General features: G+C 40.9%; 1 protein-coding gene across 2 annotated transcripts in view; it reads left to right on the top strand.

Moving 5' to 3' along the window:
* Nucleotides 1–25,848, top strand: part of CHST9 (carbohydrate sulfotransferase 9) — a 280,985-nt gene that overhangs the window by 128,827 nt on the left and 126,310 nt on the right. For both annotated transcript variants that reach the window (XM_086372893.1, XM_086372894.1), the window contains exon 3: nt 5,337–5,375. In XM_086372893.1, coding sequence (XP_086229019.1) covers nt 5,337–5,375 — 39 coding nt within the window. The remainder of the gene's footprint in view (nt 1–5,336; nt 5,376–25,848) is intronic.

Genomic DNA, 25,848 nt, shown 5'->3' on the forward strand with positions numbered 1-25,848 from the left:
TTGGTTGTACTTGCACTCAATGTTAGCAACACTAAAATTGATTTTGTGTTCTTTAGCATTTAAGGAGGGTTGGGATATTACACAACTCTATGTCCACTCAATCCCAAGCATCTGTGCTCCAGGCACTGTGAGGCATGAGGAGACAGAGAGAGGCACAGGATACACCTCTTATCCTAAAGGAAAACACAGTAAAGTTGGGAAATAAACACGCAACTGATTATAAACCAAACACTGGAGTTAGTGCTGTAGCAAAGGAACAAATAAAAGGCAAAAGTGAAAGTGAAAGTTGCTCAGTCGTGTCCAACTCTTTGCAACCCCGTGGACCATACAGTCCATGGGATTTTCCAGGCCCAGTTACTGGAGTGGGTAGCCTTTCCCTTCTCCAGGGGATCTTCCCAACCAGGGATCGAACCAATGCAGGGTCTCCTGCATTGCAGGCTGTTTGTTTACCAACTGAGCTATGAGGGAAGCCAAACGCTAAAGGAGCATAGAAAGAAGGGCGATTAATTCTGCAGGGAATGGGAAGTTGGGGGGAGTGACACAAAGCCAGAGACATCACAGAAGGGCCTGCATCTGAGCTAAGCTCTGAAGGATGAATAGAGTTTTGATGGGCAGGAAGGACATTATAGGATATTCCAGGAAGTATAAACATCATGCACAGGGAGTTGGAGGGGGAGGTCCAGTTCCTGGTATAATTGGTCAGTATTCTGTACGGTGTTTCAGGGGTTGTAGCAGAAGGTAGGTCATGACCAAGTCTTCCAGGGTCATCAGTTTCATATGAGGGAATGTGTATTTTAACAGGGATCAAACCACAAGAATGGAAAAACCATCCATAAAACTGATGAAATCAGTTGGGAGCCTATAGAAAATAACCCCAGGAAGAATTATCAAGTTTATGAACCAGGTCAGTGGCAGTGAGAAAGGAGAGGTCAGCTCTGATAGGCCCTGTAGAGAGAACAGAACGGTCTGAGGGTGAGTGAATGGCAGGAGCTGATGAGTCTTAGGTTTTATGTCCAATTGCCTGAGCAGGATAGCACTAAAGATAAGCAGTTTTGGAGGGGAATATAATGATTTGACTTAAGGACTTTTGTGAAGTAGAAAATGCAGATATAGATATTTCCAGTGGACCTAACACCTAGCTGGACTTTGGAGCTAAAGACATAGGTCTCGGCATCATCTCTTCCCAGTGATGGTGAACACTGAGAGATACAGTCACCCATACAGAGCAAGATAAAGAGACTTAAAAAGAAACCTAGAGGCTTATCTACAGTTAAGTGGTGTAATCTCTGTGTCTCTTGATAAATATAAGATTGTCTTATTTATCCAGTGTTTATTTTTCTAACTTGAAGTTTAGTGTATATGTAACTAAGAACAGAAATCTGTTTCCTATACCAGAACTAATATCATAATAAAACTAATACATAACATTTATATAGAATGCCACAGTTTACAGAGCCCTTTCATATGTCATAAGGGCAGAGAACTGTTTGACATCTCAGTGAAAAATTGTTATCAACAATGCCTTCTAGCCTCCCTTCTGAAACCTTGAATGCCAGTATTTTGTATGTAACCTCCACTTCCTGCTGGCTCTGCATATGAAATTAGTTCATCCTCACAACATTCCAGATAAGCAGGCTCTGATCTCTACCTTACAGATGAGAAAGGCAGGGAGACTGAACTATCTGCAAAAATTAACATCCTTTAATGTATATTCCCTATGGCTCAGTTTGTAAAGGGTCTGCCTGCAATGCAGGAGACCCAGGTTCAATTCCTGGGTCAGGAAGATCCCCTGGAAAAGGAAATGGCAACCCACTCCAATATTCTTGCCTGGAGAATTCCACGGAGAAAGCCTGGTGGACTACAGTCCATGGGGTCACAAAGAGTCAGACACAATGGAGTGACTAACACACACACATGCATATTCTATTGATTGATAAATTAACCCAAACTTTCATAATAAAATTATCCCATAGTATTAGTTGTGTATTACTGTATGACAATTTACCCAAAACTTAGCAGTTGAGAACAGCAGCAGACATTTTTCATGTCACAGTTTCTGTGGGGAACTCTGGAGTGGCTGATTGGGTGGTTCTGGGTCAGGGTCTCCCATGAAGTTACAGTCAAGGTGTCCTGAGCTGCAACCATGTGAAGGTTTGACTGGGGCTGGGCTGCATAAGGGGCTGCTCATTAGCCTGGCAAGTCGATAAAGACTGCTGGCAGCAGGCCTCAGTTTCTCAGTGGCTGCTAATTGAAAGCCTCAGTTGCTCATTGGCCATTCCGGAGGCCTTAATTCTTCATTGGCTATTAGCTAGAGGCCTCAGTTGCACATTGGCTGTTCTGGAGTCCTCGGTTCCTCATTGGCTATTGACAGGAGGTCTCAGTAGTATTGACAGGAGACCTCAGTTTTTTGCCACATGGGTCTCTCCTTAGGAAGAGTGTCTTCTTAACATATTATCTGGTTTCTCTCCAAGGAAGTAATCTGAGAGAGAACAAAACAGAAGCCATAATGTTTTTTGAGGCCCAGCCTTGGAAATCACATTATTTCTACAAAATCCTACTGGTTATACAAGTCAATCTGATTCAGTGTGGGAGCAGACAACACAAGGATACAAATGCCTGGAGGAGGGAAGAAGATCATTGGGATCACCTTCGAGACTGTCTACCATAACCCATTATTTACCTTCAGTACATTCATTGTGAGCTTTCAGGATTTATGACTCATACAAGTTAAAGACTCTCCAATGAGAATAGTTTTTAATGTCTTTTTTAAATTATTTTTTAATAATTCAGGACTTGAATAACATTTTTGTAAAAATTCATGAAAATGTTTGAGGCCCCTAGTATACAAAAATTTATAATCAAGCATACATAGTGGCTTGCCCAATAAAAATCTTGAATGAGGAGATATCCCATCACACTTGGTAATGAATGAAACCTTTAAATGTGCTATTAATGCCATTTATCTATTTGAATCATTGAAACAAATTACATCAAACAAGTACTCTGAAAATCACTCAAATGAATAGAATATGAAATTAATCAGTATGCCAGTTAAATAAATTCTCCCCTTCGGGCAGCTACACAAGAGAAGGCTTATATGTTTTCCACCTTATAGTTTAAAGGCCTTGTGGAAAGTTTACATGCAGCTTCCATAACCTCTCAGTAACCAGCTCCATCTGTGAAAAGTTAATAACTAACAAGAAAGTGATGGCTAGAAGGGTAGCCTTTACTTACCCATCACAGAATCAAGGCTCTCACCTCAACAGGGGCGTTTACACACACCATTGCCCTGGTGCCAACCTTCTGATCTAAGCTCATAAACATGCTAAGGTATCCCAGAAACCTGACCTAACTCCTGCACAAACTATCGCCCCATCTCACACATGTTTGGCAGGTATCATGGACAAGTCATTTCCTCCTCGGCCTCATCTTCCTCATCACCCAGTACTCTGTAGACCTTCAAGGCCTCTCATGTTCCCCACCCTCTCTCTGCTAAAACTTCTCTCTCACAGTCTAGCAACAACCTCGTGAACTCAGCTGCTTCGGATGCTGTTGGTAGCCCCATTCCATACTTCCTAAAACTTTATTTGTGGTACCTGACTCTGTTCGGTTGGTCTCGTGGACCTCTGCTTCCTCTGTCTTCTCCTCATCCTCCATCACAAAGCACAAATCGTGTTTTTTGCTTTCTTGGTCCCTGTCTTCAGTCTGGGACCTTTCCCTGTTCTGTCTGCCTGTATGTTTCTATTTCCCCTTTCAGCTCCAGCCACCTTCTTAAGATGGCCATTTTCTACGTCTGTAATTTCAATTCCAATCACCCTCCCAAGCTCCAAGTCCCCATAGCACTTCAAACTCATTAAGCCTAAAACTGAACTCATCATTCCCATGTCCCCATCATGTTTACCGTTTCCCTGAATTGCATCACCACACCCAGAGACACCTAGATAGCCATTCATTTTGACCTTTCCTTTTCCCTTGCACTTACAGTTTGTAAACCCCTGGGCCCTGTGAGCTCTGCTTTCCTGCCGTCTCCTCTGCACCCATCACTTCCCTCCTCTTTGCTCCCACTGACATACTCAACCTCTTGCCCAACTTCTCAGATAGCCCTCCTCCTATGCAAAACTCTGTTCATTTGAGTTCTTAAGGCAAGTCCTAAAGGTGACCTATGGGTTTTGTAGGACAGCCCTGTCCTACAAAACCCATAGGTCTTCCCAGGTGGCACCTGTGGTAAAGGACCTGCCTGCCAATGGGATTTCAGACAGAAAAGAGTCCGCCTGCAGTACAGGAGACCCTGTTTTGATCCCTGGGTCAGGAAGATCCCCTGGAGAAGGAAATGGCAACCTACTCTAGTATTCTTGCCTGGAAAAATCCCATGGACGGAGGAGCCTGGTGGGCTACAGTCCATAGGGTCACAAAGAGTCAGACACGACTGAGCGACTTCACTTTCACTTTGCCAGTGTAGGAGATGTAAGAAACTCATGTTCAGTGCCTGGGTTGGGAAGGACCCCTGGAGGAAGGCATGGCAACCCATTCCAGTATTCTTGCCTGGAGAATCCCAGGGACAGAGGAACCCAGCCGACTACAGTCCATAAGGTCACAGAGTCAAACACAACTGAAGTGACATAGCATACATGTATGCATGCACAGAATCTATACTATTTCTTTGGTCAAGAATTAATCCTTTCCTTATTTAAAATTCCCCAAATTACATATGTCTTCAAGGTTCAAATCAAATACTCCATATTTGATTTTTAAGTTAAGTATTCTCCATAACTTCATGGGCACCCCTTTATTTCTTAAAACTAATCATTTCACCCTCTAGTATTTTAAACATTTATACCATGGATAGAGGAGCCTGGTGGGCTACAGTCCACAGCATTGCAGAGAGTCAGACATGACTGAGCACACACGCACACACGCACATGCCCTTTGAGGGCGCATCTTGTTTCATGTCGTATTTTCTGTCCTTTATCTTCCCAAGTAGGTCATAAGAGGGCACGGTCTTATCTTAGTTACGTGTTTACCCGCACATGGAACATGGGGATTTGTCCTATGGGTGGGGTTTGCACTCTTAATTTTACTGTTGAGTAAATGGCTCTAACAAGATTTTTTTAAACCCAGCAGCATATTTAATGCATATTCATTAATTTTTGACTTTTGTAAATTGATCTGAAAATATTGTTCAGCCCTTTCCTCTGTGCCCAGTCATCTCGGGAAAAATGTTGAAGATGGCTGACCTAGTGACTGTGCTGGAAATTGCTATAAACTGGGCTTCTGTCTTAGTTACATCATTTTCTCACAGCTGCATATTGCAACTGATCCGCCACTTCTTATTGCAGGGAAAGTAAAGAAGAGAAGAGAACAAAGAGCGACTTCAGGTAAGATGCTGACTAATTGGCCTCAGCTTTATGTCATGTTTTTACTTCCACCTTGAAAAAAAACACAACCGATTTGCATTATAATATTCAAAAACTCACCTTAAAAATGCAGTAGTTTATAAATCTAGACTTGATTGACTTTGAATTAATGAAAATAAATGAACACATTTTGCTTTTTCACTTTCACATAAGTCATGTCCTTTTCATCCCACCTTTCTATTCAGATGAAAATGAGATGGCATGTTACTCAATTTTTCCATGATTACCTATTTAAAAAGTAAGTGTTGCAACCACCAACTTCAAAATGTGAAGGTTGTAGTTGTTGACAACTGTTTCATTTCCCTAAATATCTGTGAACCTTAATTATTTTTCTTGAAGTCATTTATGTAGTTGATGTTTTTCAGGGTGGTGTCAATTAAGCAAGAAGAGTCTTTACATTTTGAAGGAATTTTAAGATTTCTCCACTTCTAAATCCTAAGATATATGCAGAAGTAAATGGTGCTTTGGCACAGTGCCATTGCACATAGTAGGGGCCAATATTTGCTATCTGATACAGAAATACATTTTGACATTTCCATATTTTCATCACTAGGCTTTTGGCTTAAAGTCATGTATGGTAAGATAAAGTTTCATTTGCCAAGTAAATATTTGCATAAGGGCAATTTTCCAGTTCCCAGTGCCCGAAAATTGTCAGTATTCACAGAGAATTCTAATTTGGCATATGTACCCATGCCCACCACCCATCCTAAGATTTTTTAACCATTATTTTATTTTTTTTAACTGAGTGTTTTTTTATTTTTGTTTATTATTATTATTATTTTTTCTGGCCACATCTTGCCACATGCAGGATCTTAGTTCCTTGACCAGAAATCGAACCCTCGCACGCTTCAGTGGAAGCATGGAGTCCTAAGCACTGGACCACCAGGGAATTCCCACCTTCCTTGCTAAGTTTTCACCAACGTGTTACTCCCAAATACTGTCTTCTTTCAACTTCCTTTTTTTTTTCTGATCTGGTAATGATGTGTTAATGTTTGCAAACAATGCAGTCAACAGAAAGCCAAAATTTGTGTTAATCCAAAACCAAAAATGTTAAAGTAGCCTAAGCCCCTGTCTCTTTTCTCCTTCCCATTGTTAGGGTTCATCTTAGACACGATTTCCCTTTTAAATGTTATTGTTTGCCTTCTCCCTGTGGCTCTTTTAAAACCTTATCATGAATGCCAAAAAAAACAAAAAAAAGTGAAGTCAAGAAAGTGTCTGGCGTCCTCACAGATGTGATCACCTCCATTATTGCTCCTTGGGGGAAAATTGTTTATACTGTTTCTGAACCGCTATTGCTATGATCCTGTAGGTATGGGCGTAAAGAAACTTTATTGTTGAGATGAAAGCTAAGCTGGGCAAAGTGTTAAACCAGATGCCTCTTTAAGTCCCCTCCATGCTTGTGGATTCTAATATGCTGCGTGACCAAGGTGACATAAGGGACTAGCAACAGAGACAAGAGAAGAACTCAGATTTCTTCATTCCTTATTCTTCCCAGAGTCCCACCCTCCTAAGCTTTCTTTCCAAATCAAAGTGCAATCATTTCAACAAAGTGTTAGGTTTCTTGCTTAGTAAAATATTTTTCAACAATTAGACCGTCTTTTTAAGGCAAACACTGATTACCAGGGTTCTGAGGAAACTCCCTTCTTTAATGGAGCTAACTTGCCTCAACTGATCCGCAGCTTGTCAGTATGTTCTATTTCTGTGAGAAAGCGGAAGAAACTTTCTGTGAGGAAGTGAAGTCAAGGATAACTGACACACAGAGCTCAAATTATTGGGGAAAATATTTTGGCTCCTCATCGTTTCAAAGAACACAAATCCTGCCCTCAGGAAATCTGCATTCGTAAAGACAGTCTGAGTTTTCAAAACTGAGACATAACCATTGCCAATGTGGCCATAAGTATAACCATGTTCAGTTTGTGGTTCTTCTCTGAATGTCTGCATCTTTGTAAAGCATGTGCCTGAGATACCAATAACATCATAGGCACTCCTGCTTCTTACTTCCTGCCTGGGTTTCTTTGTATTCATTATCTTCCATTCTGCTCAGATTCTGTGTCCTGCCTGCTGAATTAGACAGTACACCCTTTTGCTTGGGGCTTCCCTGGTGGTTCAGATGGTAAAGAATCTGCCTGCAATGTGGGAGACTTAGGTTCAATCCCTGGGTTGGGAAGATCCCCTGGGGGGAGGCTTGGCAACCCACTCCAGTATTCTTGTCTGGAGAATTCCATGGACGGAGGAGCCTGGTGGGCTATAGTCCATGGGATCACAAAGAGTTGGACATGACTGAGCAGCTAAGCACAACCCAGCACCCTTTTGCTTATAGTGGGTCCATCTCCCAGCTGCGGGAGAAAGAATTTAGAAGAATAAATATGGTAGAGAAAAATAGGGAGTTCCAGGACCCTCAATTTTTGAGTGACTGGTAATGGTAGTAGTTTAGTCGCTAAGTTGTCTGACTCTTCAACGCCTTGGACTGTAGCTCACCAGGCTCCTCTGTCGGTGGGGTTTCCAAGGCAAGAAAGAAAGAAAGTGAAAGTGAAGTCACTCAATCATGTCCTACTCTTTGTGACCCCATGGACTGTAGCCCACCAGGCTCCTCCGTCCATGGGATTCTCCAGGCGAGAATACTGGAGTGGGTTGCCATTTCCTCCTCCAGGGGATCTTCCTGACCCAGGGATCCAGTCTGTGTCACATGCATTGCAGGCGGTCTCCTGCAGCACAGCTGGATTCTTCACCACTAAGCCACCAGGGAAGCCCTACTGAGTGAGTAGGGTTGGTTAATTCTTTGTTTAAAGAATCTTGCACTAAGATGAAAGTTACAGAGGTGTGTTTTTACTCAAAAAAAGAAATAACTTCCTAACTAGGAAACTTCTCCAGGTCTGGGAAGAATAAACTTATGTGAGTAACACTTTACAGAAGTTGGGCCATCACTTGCAAGGGATTTTTTTTTATAGTAGTTTTTTAAAAATTTTATTACTGGAGTATATATAATTACTTTATGATGCAGTATTAATTTCTGTTGTATGCAAGAGATGTTGATAAGAAATTCCTGAAAAGTTGGTTGGATCATTCCTAAGGTTCTCAATTTTGTGTCTGATTCTACTTACTGTCAGTTCTTTATTAAAATAGCTCTACAATCTGCGTATGGATCAACACTACAAAAATTCCTAAATGGCTCATATTTCATTATGTAACTGAATGAATCATGTCCCAAAGTTTGTTAGTTTAGACTGAGTTGTTTAGTAAAGACAGTGAAATAAAATTATTCTATAGTCCATTTAGCTTCTTGTGGGAGAAAGTTGTTTGTGTCCTGATTGCAGCCCTGGCTGTAGTTTCAAGTATGATGCTCTTTTTGATAAGCTAGGAATGAGTCACAAGAGAGTATGGATAACCTGATACCATTTTTCAAAAGCTATGGTAAGCTTAGCCATTTTCAAAAGGTAATTCAAAGCATATGCATCTTGACATTGAATTTGGAAACCCATGTCAAATTCATAAAATGTGGCCAGCAACATCAAAGCTAAATTTGGCTGTTTGGGTTGGTAAAGAATATTAAAAATATATGGAGGTGAAATGGTAAATAGAAAAATGCCAGGAGGCAAGTTCCCAACATCAACAATTATCTATTTGTCCTGACCAAAAAAATAGAAAAAAATAACCAGCTATATTCCATAGATTTCTACATAAAAACTCTATGGAGTGTGAAGTTACTTTTCTCTTAGGAGAAAAAAAAACCCCTTTTGAGGTTAGGAATTCTTGTTTTTTAGAAGAAAACAACAAAAACACAAAGAAGAATTCTTGCAGAGAAAAATGCTTCATAAATTATTATTTAGAAAAAGAGATATTACAAGGCTTACTAAGCTAGACTATCAAGAGACACCATCGGTTAAACAGATACTATTCCAATTTTTCCAAAAAGGAGAACACTTTCAAATTCAGCTAAGTATGAAGTAAAGAATAGTCCTAATGGACCAGAGAATGGAGTTATCAGTAGGGATGATAATGAATGTTTCAAAATGACTTTGCATTCTTTTCATTTAAGATGGTGGTATTGTTAGGTTGCTGAGTTGTGTCTGATTCTTTGTGACCTCGTGGACTGTAGTCACCTGGCTTCTCTGTCTATGAAATTTCCTAGGCAAGAATACTTGAGAGGGTGCCACTTCCTTCTCCAGGGTGTCTTCTCAACCCAGGAATCAAACCCATGTCTCCTACATTGGCAGCTCGATTCTTTACCATACAGCCTTGACATAATCCTTTTCTGATTTGGAACCAGTCTGTTGTTCCATATTCAGTTCTAACTTGCTTCTTGACCTGCATAAAGATTTCTCAGGAACAGGTAAGGTGGTCTAGTATTCCCATCTCTTGAAGAATTTCCCACAGTTTGTTGTGATCCACACAGTTAAAGGCTTTGGTCTAGTCAAAGCAAAAGTAGATGTTTTTCTGGAACTCTCTTGCTTTCTCCATGATCCAGTGGATGTTGCCACTTTGGTTCCTCTGCCTTTTCTAAATCGAGCTAGAACATCTGGAAGTTCACAGTTGACATACTGCTGAAACCTGGCTGGAGAATTTTGAGCATTACATTGCTGCGTGTGAGATGAGTGCAACTGTGCAGTAAACATTCTTTGGCATTGCCTTTCTTTGGGATTGGAATGAACACTGACCTTTTCCACTCCTGTGGCCACTGCTGAGTTTTCCAAAATTGCTGGCATATTGAGTGCAGCAGTTTCACAGCATCATCTTTTAGGATTTGAAATAGCTCAATTGGGATTCCACCACCTCCACTAGCTTTGTTTGTAGTGATGCTTCCTAAAACCCATTTGACTTCACATTCCAGGATGTCTGACTCTAAGTGAGTGATCACACCATCGTTGTTATCTGGGTCATTAAGATCTTTCTTGTATAGTTCTTCTGTGTATTCTTGCCACCTCTTCTTAATATCTTATGCTTCTGTTAGGTCCATGCCATTGCTGTCCTTTATTATGCCCATCTTTTCATGAAATGTTCCTTTGGTATCTCTAATTTTCTTGAAGAGTTCTTTAGTCTTTCCCATTCTATTGTTTTCCTCTATTTCTTTGCATTGATCCATGAGGAAGGCTTTCTTATCTCTCCTTGCTATTTTTGGAACTCTGCATTCAAATGGGTATATCTTTCCTTTTCCCCTTTATCTTTAGCTTCTCTTCTTTTCCCAGCTATTTGTAAGGTCTCCTCAGGCAACCATTTTGCCTTTTTGCATTTCTTTTTCTTGAGGATGATCTTGATCCCTGCCTCCTGTACAATGTCATGAACCTCCATTCATAGTTTTTCAGACTCTCTGTCTATAAGATCTAGTCCCTTGGATCTATTTATCACTTCTCCTGTATAATCGTAAGCAATTTGATTTAGGTCATACCTGAATGGTCCAGTGGTTTTCCCCGCTGCTGCTACTGCTAAGTCGCTTCAGTCGTGTCCGACTCTGTGCGACCCCGTAGATGGCAGCCCACCAGGCTCCCCTGTCCCTGGGATTCTCCAGGCAAGAACACTGGAGTGGGTTGCCATTTCCTTCTCCATTGCATGAAAGTGAAAAAATAAAGTGAAGTCGATCAGTCATGTCTGATTCCTAGCGACCCCATGGACTGCAGCCCACCAGGCCCCTCCATCCATGGGGTTTTCTGAGCAAGAGTACTGGAGTGGGGTGCCATTGCCTTCTCTGAGTGGTTTTCCCTACTTTCTTCTATTTAAGTCTTAATTTTGCAATAAGGAGTTCATAGTCTGAGCCACAGTCAGCTCCTGGTCTTGCTTTTGCTGACTCTATAGAGCTTCTCCATCTTTGGCTGCAAAGAATATAATCAATCTGATTTTGGTTGGAAGAGGGTGTTTGCTATGACCAGTGCATTCTCTTGGCAAAACTCTGTTAGCCTTTGACCTGCTTTATTTTGTACTCCAAGGCCAAATTTGCCTGTTACTGCAGGTAGCTCTCGACTTCCTACTTTTGCATTCCAGTCACCTGTGATGAAAAGGACATCTTTATTGGGTGTTCATTATAGAAGGTCTTGTAGGTCTTCATAGAACCATTCAATTTCAGCTTCTTCAGCATTACTGGTTGGGGCATTGGATCACTGTGATATAAATTGGTTTGCCTTGGAAAGGAACAGAGATCATTGTGTCATTTTTGAGATTGCACCCAAGTACTGCATTTTGGACTCTTTTGTTGACTATGAGGTCTACTCCATTTCTTCTAAGGGATTCTTGCCCACAGTAGTAGATATAATAGTCATCTGAATTAAATTCTCCCATTTTAGTTCACTGATTCCTAGAATGTCAGTGTTCACTCTTGCCATCTCCTGTTTGACCACTTCTAATTTACCTTGATTCATGGACCTAACATTCCAGGTTCTCATGCAATATTGCTCTTTACAGCATCAGACTTTACTTCCATCACCAGTCCCATTTACGACATTAGAGCATCGCAAAAATTTAAGAATTTTTTTTCCTTTGCATCATTTGTGAAAAGTTACTGGTAAAGAACAGTGTTATTTTTCTCTCAACTCAAAGGTGAAACTTATTATTGGAAATTCAGCAAATGGTAGAACATCTGTTTTACAAGCTCAGTTCTTGCTACTTACTCTTTAACTGGGCTTTTCACTTCTTTGAAATGTTCCAAAACAGCAATAGCATCTCATTTTTAAAACTTTTAAACATACATTGTACATGCAGTCATTCAGATTTAAAAGTGTTAGATGCTGAATAAATCCTTCCATCTGTGTGGGAATAGCATGTTCACTTTCTTACAGGGTACTCAGTTATTGAACACAAATTTTCAAGTGCATGCATATATAGCATGATTTTTATCTGCACTGTTACTATTTTTGTAGTGCTTTTTGTCATAGTTCTTATACACTATCAAGAAACTCTCAAAAATAAGCATGAGGAGACCTAGTTTGTCATTGTCTTAATTATTGATGACCAACATTAAACATATGGAGTTATCAGCCAGGTTGCTGCTGCTGCTACTGCTAAGTCAGTTCAGTTGACCCCAGAGACGACAGCCCACCAAGCTTCCCCGTCCTTGGGATTCTCCAGGCAAGAACATTGGAGTGGGTTGCCATTTCCTTCTCCAATGCATGAAAGTGAAAAGTGAAAGTGAAGGCACTCAGTTGTGTCCGACTCTTAGCGACCCCATGGACTGCAGCCCACCAGGCCCCTCCATCCATGGGATTTTCCAGGCAAGAGTACTGCAGTGGGGTGCCATTGCCCTCTCCGATCAGCCAGGTTATGTTGTGACAAATATGTTTTTAAATGAACTGTCATTCTTGAAAAGCCTACACTTCTTGGATTTTAATATTTTGTAATATTCTACATGTTTTATTCTCACTTTGAGAATCAGTATTCCAGTTAGAATCAAGGTTGAAAATGCATATCATCCTAACTTGTTCAGACTTTACAAAAGCTCTTGTCATTTAATAATACTATATTACATATTTGGAGACATTACTCTACCAACAAAGGTCCGTCTAGTCAAGGCTATGGTTTTTCCAGTGGTCATGTATAGATGTGAAAGTTGGACTGTGAAGAAAGCCGAGTGCCGAAGAATTGATGCTTTTGAACTGTGGTGTTGGAGAAGACTCTTGAGAACCCCTTGGACTGCAAGGAGATCCAACCAATCCATTTTAAAGGACATCAGCCCTGGGTCTTCTTTGGAAGGAATGATGCTAAAGCTGAAACTCCAGTACTTTGGCCACCTCATGTGAGGAGTTGACTCATTGGAAAAGACTCTGATGCTGGGAGGGATTGGGGGCAGGAGGAAAAGGGGATGACAGAGAATGAGATGGCTGGATGGCATCACCGACTCCATGAATGTGAGTTCGAGTGAACTCCGGGAGATGGTGATGGACAGGGAGGCCTGGCGTGCTGTGATTCGTGGGGTCGCAGAGAGTTGGACACGACTGAACAACTGAACTGAACTGAACTGAACTGAAAGAGTAGAGGGCTTCGCTGGCAGCTCAGTGGTAAAGAATGCTCATGCTAATGCAGGAGCTGTGGGTTTGATCTCTGGGTCGGGAAGATCCCCTGGAGGAAGAAATGACAACCCAGTCCAGTATTCTTGCCTGGGAAACCCCATGGATGGAGGAGCCTGGCAGTCTACGTCCATAGGGTAGCAAAGAATCCATGACTTAGCTACTAAACAGCAAAACAACCACAACAACAAAACAAGAGAGTAGATCTTAAAAGTTCTCATCACAAGAAAAAAAGAGAAAAAACCTGTAACTATGTGCAGTGACAAACGTTAACTAGACTTACTGTGGTAATCATTTTGCTATATATACAAATACTGAATCTTTGTGTTGTACACTTAAAACTAATATAATGCTAATGTCAATTAGATCTCAAATAAAAAGAAAAACTCATATCTTGATTCCATCTCATTTGGTACCACAAAGGGGACAGAGAATAAATCTGGGGAAGTGTTTATAAGTTGATACATTCAATTTGCTAAATATTTTTGTGATCCAGGCTTTGTGCTTGATGTGGGGGATGCAGTGGTGAATAAGATATGGCATTAATGTTTCAATTCATTCACTTTCAGCTGGGTGAGAAAAACAGGTGCATAGACATGATTATAATCCAATATGCTGCTGCTGCTGCTGAGTCACTTCAGTCATGTCCAACTCTGTGCGACCTCATAGACGGCAGCCCACCAGGCTCCTCTGTCCCTAGGATTCTCCAGGCAAGAATACTGGAGTGGGTTGCCATTTCCTTCTCAAATGCATGAATGCATGCTAAGTCGCTTCAGTCGTGTCTAACTCTGTGCGACCCTATGGACTGCAGCCCACCAGGCTCCTCTATCCACGGGATTTCCCAGGCAAGAATCCTGAAGTGGGTTGCCATCTTCTTCTCCGAATCCAGTATCAAGTTTGCCTTTTAGAGAATCACATACTAGGTGTTATGAGGATATCAAAGAAGGGTTCGTGGAAGAGGGGAGATTTGAGCTGGTACTTAAAGAAATAATTGGAATTCACTAGGTGGAAAAGGACATCTTTTTTGGGTGTTAGTTATAAAAGGTCTTGTAGGTCTTCATAGAACCATTCAACTTCAGCTTCTTCAGCATTACTGGTTGGGGCATAGACTTGGATTACTGTGATATTGAATGGTTTGCCTTGGAAACGAACAGAGATCATTCTGTTGTTTTTGAGATTGCATTTCAGACTCTTGTTGACCATGATGGCTACTCTGCTGGACTGGAAGAAGCACAAGCTGGAATCAAGATTGCCAGGAGAAATATCAATAACCTCAGATATGCAGATGACACCACCCTTATGGCAGAAAGTGAAGAGGAACTAAAAAGCCTCTTGATGAAAGTGAAAGTGGAGAGTGAAAAAGCTGGCTTAAAGCTCAACATTCAGAAAATGAAGATCATGGCATCTGGTCCCATCGCTTCATGGGAAATAGATGGGGAAACAGTGGAAACAGTGTCAGACTTTATTTTCTGGGGCTCCAAAATCACTGCAGATGGTGACTGCAGCCATGAAATTAAAAGACGCTTACTCCTTGGAAGGAAAGTTATGACCAACCTAGATAGCATATTCAAAAGCAGAGACATTACTTTGCCAACAAAGGTTCGTCTAGTCAAGGCTATGGTTTTTCCTGTGGTCATGTATGGATGTGAGAGTTGGACCGTGAAGAAGGCTGAACACTGAAGAATTGATGCTTTTGAACTGTGGTGTTGGAGAAGACTCTTGAGAGTCCTTTGGACTGCAAGGAGATCCAACCAGTCCATTCTGAAGGAGATCAGCCCTGGGATTTCTTTGGAAGGAATGATGCTAAAGCTGAAACTCCAATACTTTGGCCACCTCATGCGAAGAGTGGACTCATTGGAAAAGACTCTGATGCTGGGAGTGATTGGGGGCAGGAGGAGAAGGGGACGACAGAGGATGAGATGGCTGGATGGCATCACTGACTCGATGGACGTGAGTCTGAGTGAAGTCCGGGAGTTGGTGATGGACAGGGAGGCCTGGCGTGCTCAAATTCATGGGGTCGCAAAAAGTTGGACACGACTGAGCGACTGAACTGAACTGAACTGAACTGAGGTGGAAAAGGTGAAAGGGCTGACTTTCCAGGAAGACAAAGACAAGAAGAAGCATGGCCTGTTGAAGGAAGATTTGTGGTTAAGTAAGACTGGATGTAATACAGTAATAAATAAACTAAGGCAAGCAATGTGGTCAGAAAAGTAAGCATGAGATAGTGAGAACAAGGGCCATTTTGCCCTTCCATGGAGTTTGGACTTTATGCAGCAGATATCAGGAGCTGATGAAGGGCAAGGCATTACATAGTCTATTTGCATTTTATAAAAATCCTCCAGAGGAAGTCTGGATTAGAAGGAGAATTGACTGGAGACAGTGAAATCAGGAAGTATATCACTTTAATTATAAGAATGGAAGGGTGAAGGTCTGAAGGGTCTTGACTAAGACAGTGTCATTAGCGAGGGCGCTAAGGAAATGAATGCAGATACATTTACAAGACAGAATTGGCCTGTTTGGTTGGATATGGAAGGTAGAGGAAGATGACGCCTAGGTTTCCAGACTAAGAATTAAGGTGAATAGTGCATCCTGTGTGGGGAACACTGGAGGAGGGACAAATCTGGTGGGGAAAATGATAAACTGAGTTATATCTTTGTTGATTGTAGTGTGATGTATGAAATATGAAGGCAGAAATGTCAAGAATGTTAAATAAGCAGCAGGCATTACAAGACCAGAACCCCAGAGAGGGGTCTGAGACATAGGCTTGCCTTTCAAGCCGTCAGTACCTGGATGAGAGTTGAAGCCCTGGCTATGAACAAGCTGCCCAAAGGGAAACGAGGGTGTAAGAAGAAAAGAGCCCGGAGTGAGTCCTTGGTAGATCCCTAAGGTGAGCGAAGAACACAGTGAAAGAAGCCAGAGGCTGGAGCCTAAGAAAGATCTGTCAGTGTTGTCTTGTGGGAATCAACAGGATCCTCTGTCTCTGAATCCAAGAGACGGAGGAAGACGGAAGAAGAAATTGGTCAAGTGTGTGAAATGCCACAGAGCCGTTAAATAAAATAAGCACCCGGAAAATGTTCATTGGATTCGAGAGAAAAAAGATCTCCTGGTTACCACAAAGAAATTACTTTTTAGGAGCTCTGTTAGTGAAATCCAGGTAGCAGTGGGTTGAGGGAGAAAGTAGAGAACAAACGAAAACAAATACTCACTTGTTCTTTTGAAGAATTTGCCTTCAAAAAGGAGCAGGGAGAGAGACAGAATCGTTAAGTCATTACGTCAGGGAATCCTGTTTACTGAGACCTACTAGTTCAGGCTCTGCACTCACTGCCTTTTACTTTACCCTCAAAATGGCCCTGTAAACTTTGTTTATGGTCAACATTTTAAAAATGAGAAAACCAAGATGTAAAGAAGTTAAATAACTTGCTTTGACCCCATGTGTTAACTGGTGGAGCCAGAAATGGCCTCAAAGCAGGGGATTGCTAGAAGCAGCTTGAGTTATATGGGGAGATACCTGGAAAGAACTGGTTTGTACATATCTTTTTCCCACTCTATGCTCAGGAAGGTCATGTAGATAACCTCAGTTGGCCACGGTGGAAGGATTTGCACCACGGAAACTGGCAAACCAGGGTTGGTTGATTCGTTTGCTTATTCCTGGAGAATCAGCTGTTAAACACTGACAAGCACAGTCCTGGGTCTCCATCTGATTGACAGCAAAGTCCCAAAGTTGGTTATTAAAAAATAACCAACGTTCCCTGGGTTTTGTGGTGTCAGAACAATATTTATCATCAAGTGAAATAAGTATCTTAGATGTATTTTTCCATCCACAAAATGGAAGATGAACACACGGGCTATTCATTAAAAGGAAACCTGAAGAGTTTATTTTAAAACAGGCTTCACTTTCCAGCTAGTTGAATTTATAATGGAGACTGAATAACAAAACAGCTGTGCCGCTTTATTTTGAAAATCCCTAAATTTCTTTTTTATAACACTACGTTTAAAACAGAATGTGTATGCAAATTAAACAAATCTGAAACGACAAATAGCTAATGTGGGAGAAATTGCATCACGCCTCATGGTCAAAGTGCGGGTATAAAAACCTCTCTCTGAAATTCCCTCTGTGAATTTATTTTGGATTGCTATTATGGTACACAGAGCAGGATTTATTTACATACAATTGAGACCGGAAACATGGTTTCTTTAGGTGACAGGGAAGAAATATCCTCTTTAGCTGCATCAAAATAAAGCAGCGTGGCTCATTGTAGAAGGGAAGAACTTTCATCTGGGTTGATTCTTGAACCACCAATGTGTTCCTTTCATCCAGAAGAAGAAATGAAGAAAAGGTTTGTAATTTTGTTAACCAAAAATTACTTCGCTCTTTCATCTTAAACATTCTGTAGGAAAGCCCACAGGGAATTACCAATTAAAATGGAAAGAGACTCAAGTAAAAATAGACTTTCAGGAGTTATATGATAGAGCTCATTAAGCCAGTATAAGCCAAAGCCATTCTCAATAAAATTAGGCTCATGCTAGTTTGAATTTATTGTGGAAGTTGCATCAAAGGGCATCCGAGGTGTGTGTATTAGTCAGTATAATAGTAATTACACTTTCATCCAACCCGATTTGCTTCTTTCCCGAGCATTCTAGGTCAGTGCATATTTTGATTAGTTAAAACTGGCACTCATACTGGCAGAGGATTAAACATGCCCACAGAAATAGAGAATAGGTGATCCTGAGGGTTTCTTGTTAGCAGAGTCTTAATCATACCTGATTTTCCCACAGAGAAAACAATGAATTTGTATTTCTAACCAAAAGAACAGATGCCCAACTTTTCTTTTTTTTGTTGTTTTTTCCATAGAAATGATCACAAACATTTTAATCAGCTGTGAGTGATATACTTGTATGCTCTGTCACTGAAAACCATCTACAGAGAACATAGTCATTTGAGCTGAGTAATACAGTAATCAATCGTATAAATTGTCCTACTATCTCACTGAAAATTCCCCGATAAGAGGATTTAGAGGGCAGGAGAGAAGCCAGGAGACTCTAAGGAAACAAGAAACGCCTGTAGACGGCTCACCTCAGAAGTGAGGTTATGACTTGAGTGGCTCTTGCAGGGACTCTGAGAGAGGCAAAGCCTGGTTTGAAATAGAGAGAACCAGGAAGGGAGGTAGATATTGTGGGGGGAAACCAGAGCCCAGGGGACTCTTTCAGAAACAGCTCACTAATCTGATCAACTCATTTATACTGAGGGGCTAATGAAGGGCCATGAATTACTACATGACTGATTTCAGAAAAAAGAATTAGATTTTGTTCCATGTGATCATCAGTGTCTTGGCTTCCATTTGAATTATTTATAGATGATGATCCTGACCACGGCTCATGGTATTTGTTTAAACATCTTTATCTTGTTTGAGTCCTCACAGACTGTCTCTTGAATCTATCCTTGCTGACCTGCATTTGCTTATACATCTTCACCATGGAGTTATTAGTGAAGTGAAAGTGTTAGTCGCTCAGTCGAGTCCGACTCTCTGCAACCCCATGGGCTGCAGCTCACCAGGCTCCTCTGTCCTCCACTATCTTCCAGAGTTTGCTCAAATTCATGTCCATAGAATCTGTAATACTATCTCATTCTATCATCCTCTGCTACTCCCTTCTTCTTTTGCCTTCATTATTTCCTAGCATCGGGGTCTTTTCCAGTGAGTCACAATACCTAGAAAGGCACTAAATCTTACATCCCATAAGATTCTACATCCTGTCTCTATGAATTTGATCACTCTAGGTGCCTCATATAAATGGAATTATACAGTGTCTTTTTGCAACTGGTTTATTTCACTTAGCATAATATCTTCAAAGATACATCTATGCTCTAGGATGTGTCAAGGTTTTCTTGCCTTTTAAGGCTGAATGCTATTCAATGCGTATAATGAATTTTGTTTATCCATTCATCCATCAGTAGGCACTTGGGTTGCTTCCACCTTTTGGCTCTTCTGAATAATGCTACTATGAACATGAGGGGACAAATATCTCTTCAAGACTGCATTTTCATTTCTTTTCAGTATATACCTAAAATTAAAATTGTTGGATCATATGGTTCAATTCAGTTCAGTCACTCAGTTGTGTCCGACTCTTTGGGACTCCATGGACTGCAGCACACCAGGCTTCCCTGTCCATCACCAACTCCTGGAGCTTTCTAAAACTCATGTCCATCAATTCAGTGATTCCATCCAACCATCTCATCCTCTGTTGTCCCCTTCACCTCCTGCCCTCAATCTTTCCCTGCATCAGGGTCTTTTCCAATGAGTCAGTTCTTCTCATCAGGTGGTCAGAGTATTGAAGTTTCAGCTTCAGCATCAGTCCTTCCAATGAATATTCAGGACTGATTTCCTTTAGGATGGACTGGTTGGATCTCCTTGCAGTCCAAAGGACTCTCAAGAGTCTTCTCAGACACCACGATTCAAAAGCATCAATTCTTAGGCATTCAGCTCTCTTTATGTTCCAATTCTCACATCCATACATGACTACTGGAAAAACTTTTATAGCTTTGACTATACAGACCTTTTTTGGCAGAGTAATATCTCTGCTTTTTAACGTGCTATCTAGGTTGGTCATAGCTTTTCTTCCAAGGAACAAACGTCTTTTAATTTCATGGCTGCAGTCACCATCTGCAGTGATTTTGGAGCCCCCCAAAATAAAGTCTGTTGCTGTTTCCATTGTTTCCCCATATATTTGCCATGATGTGATGGCTCCAATTGCCATGATCTTAGTTTTCTGAATGTTGAGTTTTAAGCCTATTTTTCACTCTCCTCTTTCACTTTCATCAAAAGGCTCTTTAGTTCTTCTTCACTTTCTGCCATAAGGGTGGTGTCATCTGTATATCTGAGGTTACTGATATTTCTTCCAGCATGTGCTTCATCTGGCCCAGCATTTTGCATGATGTGCTCTGCATATAAATTAAATAAGCAAGGTGACAATGTGCGGCCTTGATGCACTCTTTTCCCAGTTTGGAGCCAGTCTGTTTTTCCATGTACAGTTCTAACTGTTGCTTCTTGACCTGCATACAGATTTCTCAGGAGGCAGGTAAGATGGTCTAGTATTCCCATCTCTTGAAAAATTTTCCACACTTCATTGTGATCGTATGGTACCTTATAAGATTTTAACTTAGGCAAAAAAAAAAAAAAAAAAGATTTTAACTTAGGCAGAAAAAATTATTAGATTTATAAGATTTCCTAGGCTTCACAGTTATTTGTTTGCTTATTTGGTTTTCTTCCCTCTCTCTTGCTTTCTTCTAGATTAGCCCTGTCCAGTAGAAATACAATTCAAACCATAGATATAAATTCAAACTTTTGAATAGCCACATTTTAAAGAGTAAAAGGAAATGCTACTGCTACTGCTACTGCTAAGTCGCTTCAGTCGTGTCCGACTCTGTGCGACCCCATAGACGGCAGCCCACCAGGCTCCCCTGTCCCTGGGATTCTCCAGGCAAGAACACTGGAGTGGGTTGCCATTTCCTTCTCCAATGCATGAAAGTGGAAAGTGAAAGTGAAGTCACTCAGTCGTGTCCGACTCTTAGCGACCCCATGGACTACAGCCTACCCTGCTCCTCCATCCATGGGATTTTCCAGACAAGAGTACTGGAGTGGGGTGCCATTGCCTTCTCCGGTAAAAAGAAATAGATGAGATTAATTTAAGAATATGTTATTTAACTTAGTATATTAATAATATTATCATTTGAAAATGTAATCAATACTAAAATTATAAATGTAATGTTAGAAACTATGCATTTGCCAGGCATACAATGAAAATTAATAGATCATATGATACAAAAGTTAAGGAAAAATGTAGTCCCACCAAAACAACACAGTGTGTTTAATAGAAAACTGTTGTACACTGCTTTGATTTAATTTTTATGTTATAGCTGATTTTCAATGTTGTGTTAGTTTCTGCTATATAGCAAAGTGTATTGGTTATACAGAAATCCAATCTTTTTTAGATTCTTTTCCCATAGGTCATTACAAAATATTGAGAAGAGCTCCTTGTGCTATACAGTAGGTCATTATTATTAGTGTTACCTATTTTATATATACTAGTGTGTTTTTGTCAATACCAGTCTCTCAATTTGGGTTAAAACTCAACATCCAGAAAACTAAGATCATGTCATCCAGTCCCGTCACTTCATTGCAAATAGGTGGGGAAACAATGGAAACAGTGACAGACTTAATTTTCTTGGGCTTCAAAATCACTGCAGATGGTGACTGCAGCCATGAAATTAAAAGATACTTGCTCCTTGGAAGAAAAGCTATGACTAACCTAGACAGCATATTAAAAAGCAGAGACATTACTTTACCAACAAAGGTCTGTCTAGTCAAAGCCATGGTTTTTCCAATGGTCTAGTATGGATGTTAGAGTTGGACCATAAAGAAAGCTGAGTGCCAAAGAATTGATGCTTTTGAACTGTGGTGTGGAAAAGACTCTTGAGAGTCCCTTGGACTGCAAGGAGATGAAACCAGGCAATTCTAAAGGAAATAAGTCCTGAATATTCATTGGAAGGACTGATTCTGAAGCTGAAACTCCAATACTCTGGCCACCTAATGCAAAGAGCTGACCCATTGGAAAAGACCCTGATGCTGGGAAAGACTGAAGGCAGGAGGAGAAGGGGACAACAGAGGATGAGATGGTTGGATGGCATCACCGACTTGATGGACGTGAGTTTGAGAAAGCTCCGGGAGTTGGTGATGGACAGGGAGGCCTGGCATGCTGCAGTTCATAGGGTTGCAAAGAGTTAGACACAACTGAGAATCTGAAGCATCTCCCAATTTATTCCCTTACCCTTTCCCCACCTCATAACCATAAGTTTGTTTTCTACATCTGTTTTGTAAAGAAATTCATTTGTACCATTGTTTAGATTCCACTTATATAAGTGATATCATATGATATTTGCCTTTCTCCATCTGCCTCATTTCACTCAGTATGACAATCTCTGCACCCATCCATGTTGCTGCAAGTGGCATTATTTTGTTCTTTTTAATGGCTGAGTAATATTCCCTTGTATATATGTACCACATCTCTTTCATCCATTCCTCCATTAGTGAACATTTAGGTTGCTTCCTTGCCATGGCTATTGTAAATAGTGCTTCAATAACACTGTGGCACATGTATCTTTTTGAATTATGGTTTTCTGTAGATATATGCCCAAGAGTGAGATTGCAGGCTCATATGGTAGGTTTATTCTTAGTTTTTTAAGGAACCTCCATACTGTTTTTCATAGTGGTTGTACAAGTTTACATTCCCATCAACAGTGTAGGAGGCTTTCCTTTTCTCCACACACTCTCCAGCATATATTGTTTGTAGATTTGTTGATGATGGCCATTTTGACTGTTGTTAGGGGATGCCTCATTGTAGTTTTGATTTGCATTTCTCTAATAGTGATGTTGAGCATCTTTTCATTCAGCTTTAAGTTAGAATTCAGGTTAATTAAAATTTACAATTCACTTCCTAAGTTGTACTAAGCACACAGCAGGTGTTCAATAGCCGTATGTGGCCGGGGCGACCACAGAAGACAGTGCAGAGCAGAGCATTTCATCATCATGGAAATTCTGCTGGACAGCTCAGTGTAGCCTTATCACCTGGTGCTAGTAAGTGCTGAATATGTATTTGTTGGGTGAGCTCCTAAATGTACTTAGCAAGCTCTCCATTGTTGAATGCGTTCCATCTACCAAGCACCGTCATGGCACTGGGGTCTCACTGAGTGAGCCTGTATCAGCAGCAAGCCCTGTCCTGGAATGCCTGTGCAGAGACTAAGATTCTTGCTGGTGCTAGGTTCTATTTGTTTGGTTTCTGAACTAGGTTTTTGGATGAAATGGGAAAATGTATTGAAAACAAAGACAGAGGTTGCTTGTATGGTTCTCTTTTGTCCCTGGGACCTCCCAGAGGACCTGAAAGAAGTCATTATTGGTTCAGCAAATGAAGAAACAAGTGGCCTTGTTAAATTATCACACACTGAAAATGGCTCTGTGAGTTTCCGAAGGAAGGAGGTCCCTGAGAATGATGGAAGGAATTGTAAGGGGAGGGCAAGAGAGAACTGGAAAAATGGAAACACACAGAAGAAGGATATGAGAACCTTACACAATGCATTTGAAGTACAGAGGATTGACTCTAGCCAACCTGGATCCATGAGCACTTCCTTATCCATAAATTAAAGCACAGATTTCATTAGTTCTGCATATAAATTTCTGCATCCTAATTCCATTTGGAAGTGAAGTCATTCGTTTATTCATTCATTTGTTGAAGAACTATTAAAAGAATATTTATTATTTATGACTCTGAGTTAAGGGCAAAGCACTGGAGCTGTATTTCAGTTGGAGAGAAATCTCACACTTTAAAAAAAAATTATTTGTTTTGATTGTTTGGGGGAAGTACAGGGGGTGGGATGGTATTTTCTGAATTTTGCCTTCAGGTCCATGATAGATGAATCTTGATTACCTTTCGGTTCAGTTCAGTCTCTCAGTCCTGTCGAACTCTTTGTGACTCCATGAACTGCAGCACACCAGGCCTGTCCATCACCAACTCCTGGAGTTTACCCAAACCCATGTCCATTGAGTCGATGATGCAATCCAACCATCTCATCCTCTGTCGTCCCCTTCTCCTCCTGCCCTCAATCTTTCCCAGCATCAGGGCCTTTTCAAATGAGTCAGCTCTTCGCATCAGGTGGCCAAAGTATTGGAGTTTCAGCTTCAACATCAGTCCTGGGTTTTCAGGACTGATCTCCTTTAGGATGGACTGGTTGGATCTCCTTGCAGTCAAAGGGACTCGCAAGAGTCCTCTCTAACACCACAGATCAAAACCATCAATTCTTCATTGCTCAGCTTTCTTTATAGTCCAGCTCTCACATCCATACATGACTACTGGAAAAACCATAGCCTTGCCTAGATGGACCTTTGTTGGCAAAGTAATGTCTCTTCTTTTTAATATGCTGTCTAGGTTGGTCATAACTTTCTTTCCAAGGAGTAAGCATCTTTTAATCTCATGGCTGCAGTCACCATCTGCAGTGATTTGGGAGCCCCAAAAAATAAAGTCAGCCACTGTTTCCACTGTTTCCCCATCTATCTGCCATGAAGTGATGGGACCAGATGCCATGATCTTCGTTTTCTGAATGTTGAGCTTTAAGCCAACTTTATGACTCTCCTCTTTCACTTTCATCAAGAGGCTCTTTAGTTCTTCTTCACTTTCTGCCATAAGGGTGGTGTCATCTGCATATCTGAGGTGATTGATATTTCTCCCGGCAATCTTGATTCCAGCTTGTGCTTCATCCAGCCCAGCGTTTCTCATGATGTACTCTGCATATGAGTTAAATAAGCAGGGTGACAATATACAGCCTTGACATACTCCTTTTCCTATTTGGAACCAGTCTGTTGTTCCATGTCCAGTTCTAACTGTTGCTTCCTGATCTGCATACAGATTTCTCAAGACACAGGTCAGGTGGTCTGGTGTTCCCATCTCTTTCAGAATTTTCGTTTATTGTGATCCACACAGTCAAAGGTTTTGGCATAGTCAATAAAGCAGAAATAAATGTTTTTCTGGAACTCTCTTGCTTTTTTGATGATCCAGCAGATGGCAATTTGATCTCTGGTTCCTCTGCCTTTTCTAAATCCAGCTTGAACATCTGGAAGTTCACGGTTCACGGATTGCTGAAGCCTGGCTTGGAGAATTTTGAGCATTACCTTACTAGCGTGTGAGATGAGTGCAATTGTGCGGTAGTTTGAGCATTCTTTGGCATTGCCTTTCTTTGGGATTGGAATGAAAACTGACCTTTTCCAGTCCTGTGGCCACTGCTGAGTTTTTCAAATTTGCTGACATGTTGAGTGCAACACTTTCTCAGCATCATCTTTTAGGATTTGAAATAGCTCAGCTGGGAATCCATCACCTCCACTAGCTTTCTTCATAGTGATGCTTCCTAAGGCCCACTTGACTTCACATTCCAGGATGTCTGGTTCTAGGTGAGTGATCACACCATTGTAATTAACTGGGTCGTGAAGATCTTTTTTGTACACTTCTTCTGTGTATTCTTGCCACCTCTTCTTAATCTCTTCTGCTTCTGTTAGGTCCATACCGTTTCTGTCCTTTATTGAGCCATCTTTGCATGAAATGTTTGCATTGATTGCCTTGGAATGAGTCTATTTGCCTAAAGAGATAACAAATATTACAATACCTTTTCAGGTCACTGCAACATTTAAAACAAAGCGCAAAAATCAGTATTTCTTTGATAATTCTGTCTTTATGGTGCTTGTTGATTTTCAGCGTTCTGCTGTTACCTTCTAAATGCATGTAAATACAAAGAAAAAAATAGTTTTAATAAACAATTCCTCTCCTGCCTGCTTCTGTGGGGTTGCAAATGGGAGTCCACATTTAGAAATAATTGGGGGATTCAACTGAAAAAAGATGCAGGATGTCAT

Source organism: Bos grunniens, chromosome 24 (assembly GCF_055505025.1).
Source record: "Bos grunniens cultivar Pamir isolate PY7600 chromosome 24, Bosgru_T2T1.0, whole genome shotgun sequence".
Classification (NCBI taxonomy): domain Eukaryota; kingdom Metazoa; phylum Chordata; class Mammalia; order Artiodactyla; family Bovidae; genus Bos; species Bos grunniens.